Consider the following 12,896-nt stretch of genomic DNA (forward strand, 5'->3'; position numbering starts at 1 on the left):
ATTGTAAGAAACGAGTGACTGGGGAAGCAACATTATTTTTAAGTGCAATTGATTATTTGCCATTTTAGAAGATTAATTGTAAGTGACATAAATAGTGGCCATCATTAAAACTGTGTAGTGTAATAAAATCTTTAGTTTGGCTATCGTTTACGAACCCGCGGTAAATCGTAACAGTAAGTTATTTCAAGATTTTAAATGTATTTAATGGTGGAATGGCTAATATTTCTGGCATAAAATATATACACCAGAGTAATATAAGTAGTAAATGAATAATACCATAAAGTTTGGTAAGGTAAGATTTTTTTTATTGTTTTTAAATGTGTTAGTGATTTGTAGTAGTGTTTCGTGTGAATGTGTTTTACAGTGTTATGCGAGATGTGTTTTGGGTTTCATTAGCGATGTTAGGTGAAATATTAGTTTTTTTGGTAGGTTAATTATTTGGTAATATAATAAGTCTCAATTACTTAGTTTAGTTAGTTTTACACTAGTTGAAATAATAACAACAAAGGATAAGTTTTAGAGAGGGTAGGTTGGCTACATAAAACATTTTTAATAAGTTAACACTTTAATAAAGTAGGGATATTGATGAAGTTGTCAATAAGGTGCTGCTGAAGTAGTCACAACCTGTATGTACTTCTAGTACAGTTGCAGGAATAGGGAGTTTTGGACGTGAAAGATTTGCACGCTTGTTTAACACAAGTAGGCTCTAATGTGTCTTGATGAAATTACTTTAAGCTACAAAAAGTAATATATCTTTTGTAGCATGTTCTATACTTAGAATAGAAGTATGCTTTATGATACCCGAGAAGTTTTGATCAAATTGAAAAATAAAAAAAATAAAACATATGTGGTATCACAAAATAAAATGAACCAGGTGGGATTGTAGCATATAAGATACAGTAAGTAGATAGATAATATATCTTTGGTATGATGTTCTATACTAGAATAGGTAGGGCGGCTCAATTCTAATATTCAATACAGGATTCCTATTGGTTGAGAATCAAGGAAGGATAATATAGTATGCAGTATTTGCAACAGCAAAAAACAAAATAGCACCATGGAAAAAAAAAAAAAAAGATGAATGATAGTGTGAGTTTTGAAGCGATAGTTGTGGTCAATTATACAAGAAGGAGTGAATTAATAAGTAGAATTGAATATCATTATAAATAGAAAAAATAAATACATAATAAGCATTAAGTACGTAATGATAAATTTATTGGCTATGTGGGATAATGAGTTTAGTAGTCACTACAGAAGAGGAAAGTCGTGTTTATTTATATCTAAATAATAAAAAAGGTACAAAATTGGAACAATGTGTGATTGTAATTGTAGTAGTGACCAGGGAAGTGACGGTTCATGTTTTGCGATAACGATTGGTGAACATTTATAATCTATAAGAGTAATAGTGACAGAAAACAATCATTACCATAATTTGGAGAATGTTAAGTGGTTTTTTTTTTTATGGATTTTAAATGTTTGGTGATTTTTAGTTTTATATGAATTTTGTTTGATGTGATAGGTGAGTGGTGTGTTTTGTGTGTTTCATTTGCTTTTGCTAGGTGAATCATTAAAGTTATTAGGTAATGTAAAAATAGCTCTTTACCTGTAGGTTAGTAGGTAGTGCAATCGTTGAAGTAATCATCACAAAGAGAAAATTTTGGTGAGCATAGGTTGGCTAGTAAAAATTTTTTGTGCATTTCATTTTAGTCAATTATAGGTGGAGGATACTGTAAAGGAGACTAAAACTCAACGAGGTAAATTTTTTTTGCGATTGCAGTATTTTCATTGGTACAAAATAAGTATATTTGTGATTAAAATTTGTGATATTAAGTTATGAAATAGAAAATAGGCCCAACCAGTCTAGTCTATTTTACGATAACGGGATTTAAAGAATTACCATAATGAAAATTCTTAATAATTTTTTTTTTCTGTATCACTATTTTGCAATGCCGGAAATTTATTTCCTTAAGAGTGAGATGTTTAGAAATAATATTTTCTTAGTATTGTGAAGTGGAATACACCCACAGGTCTATTCTATTTTGCGATACTGCAGGGGAATGATAGTCTAGTTTACGATACAGCAAGAGCATAATAGTGAAAAAAACCAAATATGCCAAAAAAGGTGTGTTTATTGTTTCCAGCCCAAAACCCCCATATCCCCAAGCTTGTCCCGAAAGAAAGTAGGGGTGATAATGACGTATGTGACGCCATATTATTGACATTATTAATAATGTCATGGTATCGCCAATTAGAATAGTCCCGGTAGGGCTGTGGTATATCATGATACCTAAAAGTTAGTTTCATAAAGAAACTATTTTTTTGCAAAACAAACATGTGAATATTCACCACCCCAAACCACCATATTCTTGCACTTGTCCCTTAACAAATGTAGGGGCGGTAAAGTCAGTCCCACCATGTTGGTGACATCAATATTGTTATGGTATCTTGTTGTAAATTAATCTTAAAAATATATGCTAGGATGAGCACCTACTGTTATAAATTACCAGGAAATATGCATTAAATAATATACCTATATTTTGTTTTATTTGAAAGGCCTAATAGCTGGAAAATATCTAATCCCACATAAAAATATAATAGAGTACATGATGTAGGTTAAACGGAATAATACAGTCAAAGTAAATACCACAAAGTTAAACAAATTCATCTGTACCACAATGTTTGTAAACAAACCCGAATAGTGTGCTATTGACCCTGCTTGCGAATTAATAACAATCAATACGCCACCCAGTATGTTATACTAAACGAAATAATGTAAATACATGGAAATATTTTCAGTAACTTCAAGTGCTCACCTGTCAAATTAATAGAGGAAACCGCATTTAAGTAAAGTAATACTTGCAACAACTGTAAATAAGCTAGCTTACTAGATGACATGCCGGTACACATCTCACATTTATGTGCACCGAGACAATGCAAGAAATAAAACGCGAAAAAAAAAAGACCTATATAACTAGACAGATAAAATTATCCTGCATACTGAGCGCAGCTACTGAACTATCAAACGTAATCTAATTCACGACCCGGGTAGGGCTGGCGCCGCGAGAGATAGCTACATTGATTTCGACTGTCAGCTGTTTTTAGTTGCAACAAGAAACGCGCGAGCGCGTGGCAAATGTCTGCCAAGATGGAAACGGTGGATCAATGAAGTTTGTGATGGAGTGGCGTGTAAATTGTGTTTTTTGATATGTGATATTATTCGAATGGGTGACTCGTGGAATTAAATGGGCCATGGGAAAAGATCAAGAGTTGCTAGAGGCAGCAAGAAATGGCAATATCTCTGTTGTAGAGAAGATTCTGAATCAGCGGGCGAAGAGGAGTGGCCCACTTGCAAGGTAGGTCCTGAGAATCTCAAATTACACTTTTTCACGTACTAAAACGTGCCCTACAAATGATTCATTGACATGCAGAAACCAAAAATATTTAAACTGAACCAACAGTACAAAAAATTAGCGTGACTGATGGCAAGAAATTGTCATTATGCTAAATGCCATCTGTCATTTTTGCTTGTTTACTTCATTACTAAGTGTCAAAAAAAATTCCCCTCTCTCTTTCGCTTTTTACTTATTGTGCTTTAATGTTCGCCTACAATTTTTGCTCGCATGTCTTTAAAGCTATTTGATTTTTAATGCCCTAAAGTATCTGTATTTATGTAAGTATGGTAGGCGTCATTTGACAATCTGAAGGAAATGTCAATAACATGAATGCTCTGCTTATAGACATTAATTTTGTACATTAAATTCAATTGTCTATACTAAGGGCCCGGCATTTGTTCGAGAATTTAATAATTTAAATTTGAAAGGTAAAATTTATTTAAGGCATACTGTATCGGTCGCAGACGTAATTTCTAGTTAATTAAATGCTATACTGTACATATACATCAGTATCAATCCCCTAAAAGCAAAGTTTCCCCCCCCCCCCCCTGGTATTTTGACATAGTTATACAATTTCTTAGCATACACACAAAAGTGATAATGCAAACAATTGTTTATCCATAATTGAAGGGCGTGTGCAGATGGCTGATGAAGGTATTTATTCCCTCTCCTCCTCCCTTAAAAAACTTATGCTCACACTCCTATTAATACATGCAAACAAAATACAGTCCTGCAAAGTTGTGATGCCGTAGTCTGATAAAAACAATATTTTAATTGTATTCATTTCTAAAAACAAATTAAATTTACACCACGTAGTTATCTTGCAAAAGTGATGTGTATTATTTCCCGGATTCAGACTTGGTTTCGGTTGGATTTGGTTTTAGTAAATGTGTGTTTTTGTGTCATAAACTAGGACATACTCATTATGTATTCAAGAAGGAAAGTTTTGCTCGTAATTCGAAATCGTCCCAGGTAAATGGAAAAAAAAAAGGAGGGGAGGGCAAAGGAGTTTATGGGCTAGATTGGCACCCCACCCCCAAAAGGTGAAAATTGTACATAGATTAATTTTCACAGCCGGTATGGTTTGAGGATTGTGCTTAGTTGTGGTGTGTGTTTTCTACGGCATAACAAGCATAGGATACATATTGTTGGCGCGGGGTGAGCTTTGGGGGGGGGGGGGGGGGGGGGGGGCCTCTTTCTTGAGGAGGGCGGACCAGCACCAAGCGCGGTTCTTGGCAAAGGGGGCACGCCCCCTCCCCCCCCCCCCCCCCCGCCCATGTTATACAATTCACATTTGAACACGTTCATACATTTACCCAGAACTTCATTATAATAGATAAAAACTAAATATTTTGCTCTAAATGACTTGATTTGTTATTCAATCTATATCTCAAAATGTCTTTTAGCGCCGCCCCCTCCCCCCCCCCCCCCCCCAAACCCTTCAGTTTTTTTCTGTATCCGCCACTGCTCTGGATTGGCGCGCAGTCTTCTCGTCGTCCGTAGGTCAACTGTGAAATTTTGAGCGGTGAAATGAAGATAAAGGTTTATTGCAAGTACCTTAAGTGCTTTCAAGAATCTGTACCAGTTGTTTCATGCCTAAAAATTAATCTAAAAACACGCCTTTTGGCCATTTTGAACTCTTCTAGAAATACAGTTTAAAAACTTTATCCGAAATGGAAAGTACCTTTCAGTCCTCAGCGACTTCTTAAATATTTTTCGTAAACAGACCCCACTCGGATGTCTTGATCAGTTTTCTAATCGCGTTGTTTTTTTTGAAGCTCTGCGCACCGTATATGTGTGTGCCCGGGTAGGTGGAGCTCTTAAGATTTACCTCCACGGGATGTTCCGGTCCTTCGCCTAGTACTTTTTAATTCGCTGTTCACTGTAAACTGTTGGTGTCATGTGCTTGCATAGAAATCCAAGTGGTGCAAAACGTTTTTCAAACGGATTGACGGAATTAAGGTAGTCTGAGCAATCTGTAGGAAACCTACTAAAGGATAGCGTTTATACACATGTGGGTTCCAGGAATGGTGAAGGTTAATCGTACGCACATTTTGATCGGGCGGAATTGAATCCGCGACCTTGCATTAATGTGCTGACCGCGTAAAGCGAATAAGGTTTAATAATTTTTCTTATCAGTCAAATAATATAATAAGCAAGAAGTTTCACTTGTGTCCACGCACACCTTTTTTTTTTTTAATGTTCTTACACTACGATATCCAAGTAATTAAAAAATTTATCTCCAGTTTAGCGTCCCCCCTCCCCCCAAAATGCGTCGTCCGGTGCACTAAGACACGTCTGTCCCCTTCTAATTACGTCCCTGACTAAGGGCACATCGAAATAGCAACATCGCAGTCGATGTCGCCTTAAAAGCTTTTGCTCAAATGTCCTTCGTTAGACAGCTGCGAATTATCAGTTAAAGCTGGCGCATTTGCAACACGTTATGTTCACTGGCATTCTTCACTCATTTTGATAAGCGAAAAAGTACTAGTAATTGTAATTTCTGACATTCTGTTAATTGACTCTAATTTACATTGAGTATATCTTTATTTTAGGATGAAAAAATTGTGGGTGGAATCATTAAGTCAGTTTCTGTGCTCGATGCATATTTCGCGAAAAGATTCGGAGACTAGCTGGAAGTTAAAACGCTGTAGCATCGTCTGTGTTTCGTGACTGGGTGAGTTTATTTCAGTTCCAGGTCGATTGTTACAACACCAATCACAGTAATTCAGTGCGGAAGCGAATGCGTCCTGAGTGGCCCGGTCAAATAAGGCAACGACTTCTCTCGCAGACGGCCGCCAATCACAAGGAAGAAACCGCTGGCGTGGGTGTAACCTGTTGCAGTCTAATAGGCGTTCAGATTTATTCGCGAAAAATGCCTGCCTCTAGTCATAGGTAGAGACCTGAAAAATTCGCGAATTCATTTCATGTTATGCTAAAATTGAAATAATTATACCTTAGTGCTGCTTCTGCCATTGGTTCACTGTTGATATAGAGGAATGAGCGTCAATTAGAGACCCTCACTCATAGAAGTGTCGAATCACATGCCACCCAGTCAAGACGACTCACAAGTCAGCAGCCAATATACAGGTGGCATTTGCCCGAGTGTGCATAGGATTGTGGAGTCTATTTTGGAGGTTATTGAACCCGCGAATTTTTCCGGTCTCTAGTCATAGGAGATTACACACGAATGTTTTTTTTATATGTCTGGTTCTAAACCTCTTTTAAATTTTTAATGTGGATTGCGGTTTCCAGTAAATATTTATTCGTGTAGAAATATTATTTTCTTGTAGGGCAAAATGGCAGTACGGTTTTAAATTTTTTCATAACGGATTTCTTTGTAGATTAATGAGAGTAGATATGGCTTCTGACTTTTGAAACATGAACTCTACCATGTTGTGTTGTATGTTCTTGACGGAAACCTACTGCGGGGAGCACATTAAAAATATTCTTATCAGTGTGATATTTTATCTGGTGTGTATTATGTCTTGTACTGAATGGCTAAAGCCCCAAATGCCGTTAACTGAGTTTTTTTTTTTTTTACTTATTGGTAGAGACCGGAAAAGATAGATTCATTTCGCGATAGGCTGGAATCTTTGAGCCAATGAAAACCCCTCAACAAAAATGGTATCGAATCAAAAGCACCCCAGTTAACAGGTGTCACGAGTCAATAGCCAATGAGAAGGTTTAATGTGCCTGAGTACATAGAGCATGGTGGAGTCTATCCTGTAGGTAAATGATACCGCGAATTTTTCCAGTCCCTGCTTATTGGTCTTTTAACAGTGTGTAGTCAAAATTTGACCGATAAGCTGCAGGTTCATCACGAAAAAAAAGTTGATAACCCACAACTTATAGTCCACAAGTGTTCTCTGAGGCTGCTGTATTGAACAATTTTTTTTAATCTGCGTATAGAAAGTATAACTATATGTAAGTATAACTATAACTAGTATAGAAAGTATTTAAGATGGAACACGGAGACTCTGTATATAGTTTAATGTAAATAAAACTCTACAATACTCCAACACTAGGCGGTTACGTTTGTTTCCGTACATTTTTCTTACTTGCTGACACCCTGAATTATTTCAAATAATTTTTTTTTTTACAACAGCTACCAGTCATGTGGTTGTTCTAAAACTTTATCTGACTAACCATCCAGGCGTTTAGTATTCCATTTAAAATGCTTTCTCTTATAATCTGCAATAAAATTAGTGGATCAGTTGCAACTTGAAATGCGTATACCAGCTCTGGGAAGAACTACCGTAATTCGTGCAAAGGTTTGAACTTAAGTTTTTGTGATGAACCTGGAGCCGAAGCAGGGAGTCCACATTCTGGAAGGTGAGGGAAAATCCAGGGAAGTTCAAAGCATTTATTCGAAACACTGTAAAGGTCGTGGGAACTCTCCAGTTTAGGCATTTTGATGGAAAAATGTCATGTTTCAGTCTGCCATCACCCAGATTGAAAGCATTTTTATTCTTTTAGATGTTTTAGTGCATTTTCTATACACGCTATAAAGTGGCGTATGCATGGTTCTGTTTGAATTTTCAAGAAATAAACAATGTGGAGTCTTTAATAGACCAGTTATGAGGGGCGAAGGCTGAAATTTATTTATTTATTTTAGAATATTGCAATATAAAAGGATTAATAAACTTTAGTCAGGGAAATGAATTTTCGGATGGAAATAAATGGAAATATCAGGGAAATTTTATAACATATTTTTTTAGTGACCTGAAAAATCCGCGGATTCATTTCGTGATTTGCTAAAATTCAAATATTTATACTTTTTCGCTATTGGGTTCACTGCTAATCTTGAGGAATATGGACAAAATATGTAACCTCAGTCAAAGAAGAATCGAATCAAAAGACACCCAGTTGATACGCCTCGCAAGTCAGCAGCCAATGAACAGGTGATGTTTGTCCGAGTGTGCAGAGGGGCGTGGAGTCTATCCTGGGAGGTCACTGAACCCGTGAATTTTTTCCAGGCCCTACATATTTGCGTGGACACCCTGAACATTTTGTCGCTGGTATTCTGACTCATCATTAGAGACCGGAAAAATTCGCGGGTTCAATGAACTTCAGGATAGAGTCCAATATCCTCTATACACTCGGGCAAATGCCAACTGTACATTAGCTGCTGACTTGTGAGTCGTCTCAACTGGGTAACCTGTTATTTGACACTTCTATGAGTGAGGGTCTCTAATTGGCCCTCAGTCCTCCAGATTAACAGTGAACCAATGGCATAAGCCGCACTAAGGTATAATTATTTGCATTTTAGCATAACACGAAATGAACTCACGAATTTTTCAGGTCTCTACTCATCATGCATGTTGTCGAACATTGCTCTGAAGTGCGAGCTGTTATCAGCTGCTGGCGGGCGAACGCCTGGTCTTGACCGATGCATGTTTCGTCCACGGAGATAAAAACTTATTGAATCTACCTTTCGGAAGCATGCTCTGCAGTTAACTGCACGCAACAAGATTAATGGGGCCCCGCCTAGTCAGGATTGTATTTGTGTTGGTGAGGCGGGTTGATAAGAGCGACGCTTGCTGGTGCTTCTAGCGCGGTATCGCCTCTAAGCGCAAGGCTCTGAACTGGTGCTCTTGTTATCTCGTCGTGCACTGGGCAACTGTAGATTTTAGCGGTAATCATAAACACTGCAGTGTGGAAAAATGAAGATAAATTTGTAATACAAGTCCCTTTAGTGATTTCAAGAATCTTTACCGGGTGTTCCATGCCTGAAAGTTATTCTGAAAACACACATTTTAGCCACTTTAACTGTCCTAAAAATACAGTTTAAAAACGGAATACGGAAACACAACTACTCATCAGCGCATCCTTAAATTATTTTCTTTAACAGACGCCACTCGGATGTCGTTAGCAGTTTTAAAACTGCATGGTTTTTCTTTCTGAAGCTGTACACACATTAAATATGTCCAGGCATTCGTGTTTCTTAAAAATATATGCTATCTAGTTGCCTTGACAGTAACGTTTGCTTCATAACACTGTCCAGTAAAGTCAGTCAAATAATGTTCGAAATTTATGATGTCACCGAAAACGAAAAAAGAAGAAATGGAAAGCCAGCCTGGGGAAACTCTTTAGACCATCAGTCGTATATTTTTGTTTTCAACTTATTTTGTCGTGATGTATCTGCAGCCGAAGTTGGTCGGTCGAATTCAGACTTATTCTGTATTGCTTATCGGTTTATCTTCTGTGTTTTTATTTTGTGATTGTTTTGAATCAGCTTGTTTCCATATTAACCCTGCGTGTGTTATTTAAAACGTTTAACGGTGTGTCCAGTGCGATTTCTATTAGCTGTAAGGTTCACATAATTTTTTTTAGGTGAATGGATTATATGTACCTACACCGTAGATTTCAAATAATGTGAATTAACATAAAATACGTATAAACGGTCTTTGCTTGCAATTTAAACCTAGGGACGTGGTGTTCTGGAAATTACTTTTTGGTGACTTTAAATCACAGAGGTCACATTTGACTGTAATAATCTGCTTAAGCAGAAGGATCTCTAAAGTTATTTCGTGATGAACTGCTTAAAAATATACACTCGTTATCGAGAGCAAACACACGGTGAGCAGAGCTTCAGAAGAAAACATTCGATTTGAAAACTACTCAACATTTCCGTGGTGCCTGTTTACGAAAATCTTAAGTATATGCTGAGGGCGGATGGGTAGTTCCGTTTTTGGACTGCACTTTTAGAAGATTAGATATGGCTGAAACACGTATTTCCAGACTAAATCTTATGCATAAAAAACTTAGTACAGGTTCCTAAAAGCACTCAAGGAACTTGCATTACAGCTTTATCTTCATTACTCCGTCATGTAATGTTATGGTTACCACTCAAACGCGCCAGTTCTGAGCTTTGCGACACCGCGCTAGAAGCACCAGCGAGCGTCACACTTGTCATCCCGCCTCACTGACACAAGTACACCCCTTTAATTATGGTACATAGGCAGATAATTCTTGCGGAAGTTTTCTTTCATGAAGAGCCAGTGTTCAGCGATAGAGCGGCTGTTTGTGACAGTGCAATTTCCTTAATCACAGAATGTGCGCCGTCTTATTCAGTTGCGTAATTGGTGGGTTGGAAGCCCTAGGCTTGATTTTCGACCTTTCTTTGTACTGCAGAAGGCAGTGGGTGACCTCCACATAATAACACTACCTAAAACGCCATAGTCATTCTCGTTAGTTAGGCGTGTAGGTCGAATACGTAAAAGACAAGAGATTTCAGTGTACTGGAACTTGTAACTGGAATAAACGGCGCATCAAACGTTTTTGCCTAAAAGTTGGACAATTTTTATAGCTTATATCATCCTTGGTTTGCAGTATGCTTTTTGCTTTTCTCTTTCCAATGCATGATTTCTGTCACTGGCGCTGTCCTTCTTTCGATGTGCTCTGTAGCCAGATACACACCATAGAGCCCAAAAGTTTTAGACACATCTTTATAATGTAAAAAGTTTTTAAAAATCTATCTGAAACATTGTATTTTATCAATACCATCGTTTGATAATATTAAATTATTATTTATAAGGAAACGTTACTGCAAGACGCCATCTTGGTTTCAACTGTTTTCGTTAGTACATTTTTAAAAATTTTTATATAATTTAATATTTTACAGTTTGGCTCCTTTGACCATAACACATCATTCAGTGGAAGGCATGGTGACAAATATAGTGATCGACTGCTATAAATATGCTACTTTATCCTGTGAAATTATAATAGCATTCAATTTTTATTTTATTTCAGAATGACTGAAACTGTAACAATAGTGTCAAAAACACACTATTTTATGGACTTTAAGAAATTAACAAATAGTACAATAAAGTATTTAAACTAATTATTAACGACGATATAACTTACAAAGTACCATTTTTAATACTAACTAGTCGGGTAGTATTAATTTGGTTTCCTTTTTTTTTCTGGACTGCAAATCAAGTGTAAGACACACTACAGTCAGGATTTAAAAAAAAAACTTGTCTTTCAGCACTCGCCAGTGATGTGTAACATCTAACCTGGTTTGAGAGCAAATTCATGTGTTCTCGTGTTGCAAATACACTTATAATACTAAACTCGGACACAAAATGTAACGTAGAATTCTTTAAAATAATGCCGAGCGTGATAAATAGGTATACGAAAATTGTGTTTTCAGCTACATTTCTTGACGCGAAACACACGTAGTTTTCGCACCCGCCGCTAGAATTCGCTGCCGGAGCAGCTACGTCGACTATCGGATCATTCGATTATCAGAGCGAAAAGCAAAACTATATAGTTAAAAGTCTTCGATAAAAGCGAAAAAAAAAAACCTTAAAAAAAAAAAAACTAAACATAGTCTTTGGACCTGATATTTGAAAAGGAGATTTATTAAATACTGCCCATCCTGTTCAAATTCATCAAATAGTTAATACTGTAAAGCTTCCCTTTTTTCTCTATGAACTTTGGTTCACGTCATCCGCCACAGCTCCGTGGTTACGCATTTCCGTCCCAATCGACTTCTGTTCCATTTACGATATTACTGCTACCAAATGCCGTGTACCGGGAGCTTAGATGTTTACACATCAAGAAACTATTACACAATCAAGACATGACCGGCTTTCAAAGCAGGGCCTAGACGCGCCACATTCAGCGCCGACGCTCTCGAGATAAGGTTTCACTCGAGAGACTTCATAACTGCCCGTTATCTCGCCTGAATTAAGGCACTCGAATCCGGCTTAATCGTTTTCCGCTTGTACAGTTATCTGGCAGGTACACTGTAGGGTTGCCAGTTTATCTTCGTGCTATTTACGTGTTTTATCTGCGTCTCCTCGCAGTAAATTAGTCTCATAATTTACATTGTGCACGTTTCCAAATCACAAGCTGTCGCCCGGTGACAGAAACTGCAAAGCATAGGAATGTCAAACAAAATTTTACAAAGAAATATCCTACAATATTTTATTCCAGGGTAAACAAGATGGGCCTGGCTGAAATTAAAACACATACTTACACATTTAAAGCTTTTTCCGCTATCAGCTAGCTCACTGTTCATCGTGGATTCAGCCATATCTGAATAAAACTCGCTCTACTGAAAACCTGCAGTTTGTCAGGTAAATAAAATAAACAGGAAATAAAACGAGAAGGGTTGCCAATTATTAGAGAACTGTAAAATTCACCTTTTTTTTTGGCCTGGTCTGGACGACTCTAGGCCAGTGAAAAACCCTCAACCAAAGAAGTATCGAATCATAGGCGAAAATGTTGAGACGATCCACAAGTCAGCAGCCAATGAACTGGTGTTATTTGGCCGAGCATACAGAGGACTGTGTAGTTGATCCCGAAGGTAATTGAAATCGTGACAAATGTTTGGAGCAAAAAATAAAAATAAAGGGAGGGGGGGTCTAGAAAGTGTATGATAATACTGGTATAGTCCCCAGTTCTGAACTTGAAATCACAGCAGTGGTGACACAGATCGATATCTTGCTTCATTGTTTAACTGAGTGGAGAAAGAAAAAGACCCAGAATCTG

The 12,896-nt window shown here is 37.2% G+C and overlaps 2 protein-coding genes across 3 annotated transcripts in view; one reads left to right on the forward strand and one right to left on the reverse strand.

Annotated features, from left to right (window-relative positions):
- Positions 1–3,099, reverse strand: part of LOC134539393 (transmembrane 7 superfamily member 3-like) — a 58,290-nt gene extending 55,191 nt beyond the window's left edge. For both annotated transcript variants that reach the window (XM_063381390.1, XM_063381389.1), the window contains exon 1: positions 2,814–3,099. In XM_063381390.1, the coding sequence (XP_063237460.1) occupies positions 2,814–2,907 (94 nt within the window). In that variant the 5' untranslated portion in view covers positions 2,908–3,099. The remainder of the gene's footprint in view (positions 1–2,813) is intronic.
- Position 3,100: 1 nt separating this feature from the next.
- The window catches only part of LOC134539392 (ankyrin repeat and sterile alpha motif domain-containing protein 1B), a 372,811-nt gene continuing 363,015 nt past the window's right edge, over positions 3,101–12,896 (forward strand). The window contains exon 1 of the mRNA XM_063381388.1: positions 3,101–3,353. Within this exon, the coding sequence (XP_063237458.1) occupies positions 3,250–3,353 (104 nt within the window). The 5' untranslated portion in view covers positions 3,101–3,249. The remainder of the gene's footprint in view (positions 3,354–12,896) is intronic.

The sequence above is a fragment of the Bacillus rossius genome, chromosome 15 (assembly GCF_032445375.1).
Source record: "Bacillus rossius redtenbacheri isolate Brsri chromosome 15, Brsri_v3, whole genome shotgun sequence".
In the NCBI taxonomy this organism is placed as follows: domain Eukaryota; kingdom Metazoa; phylum Arthropoda; class Insecta; order Phasmatodea; family Bacillidae; genus Bacillus; species Bacillus rossius.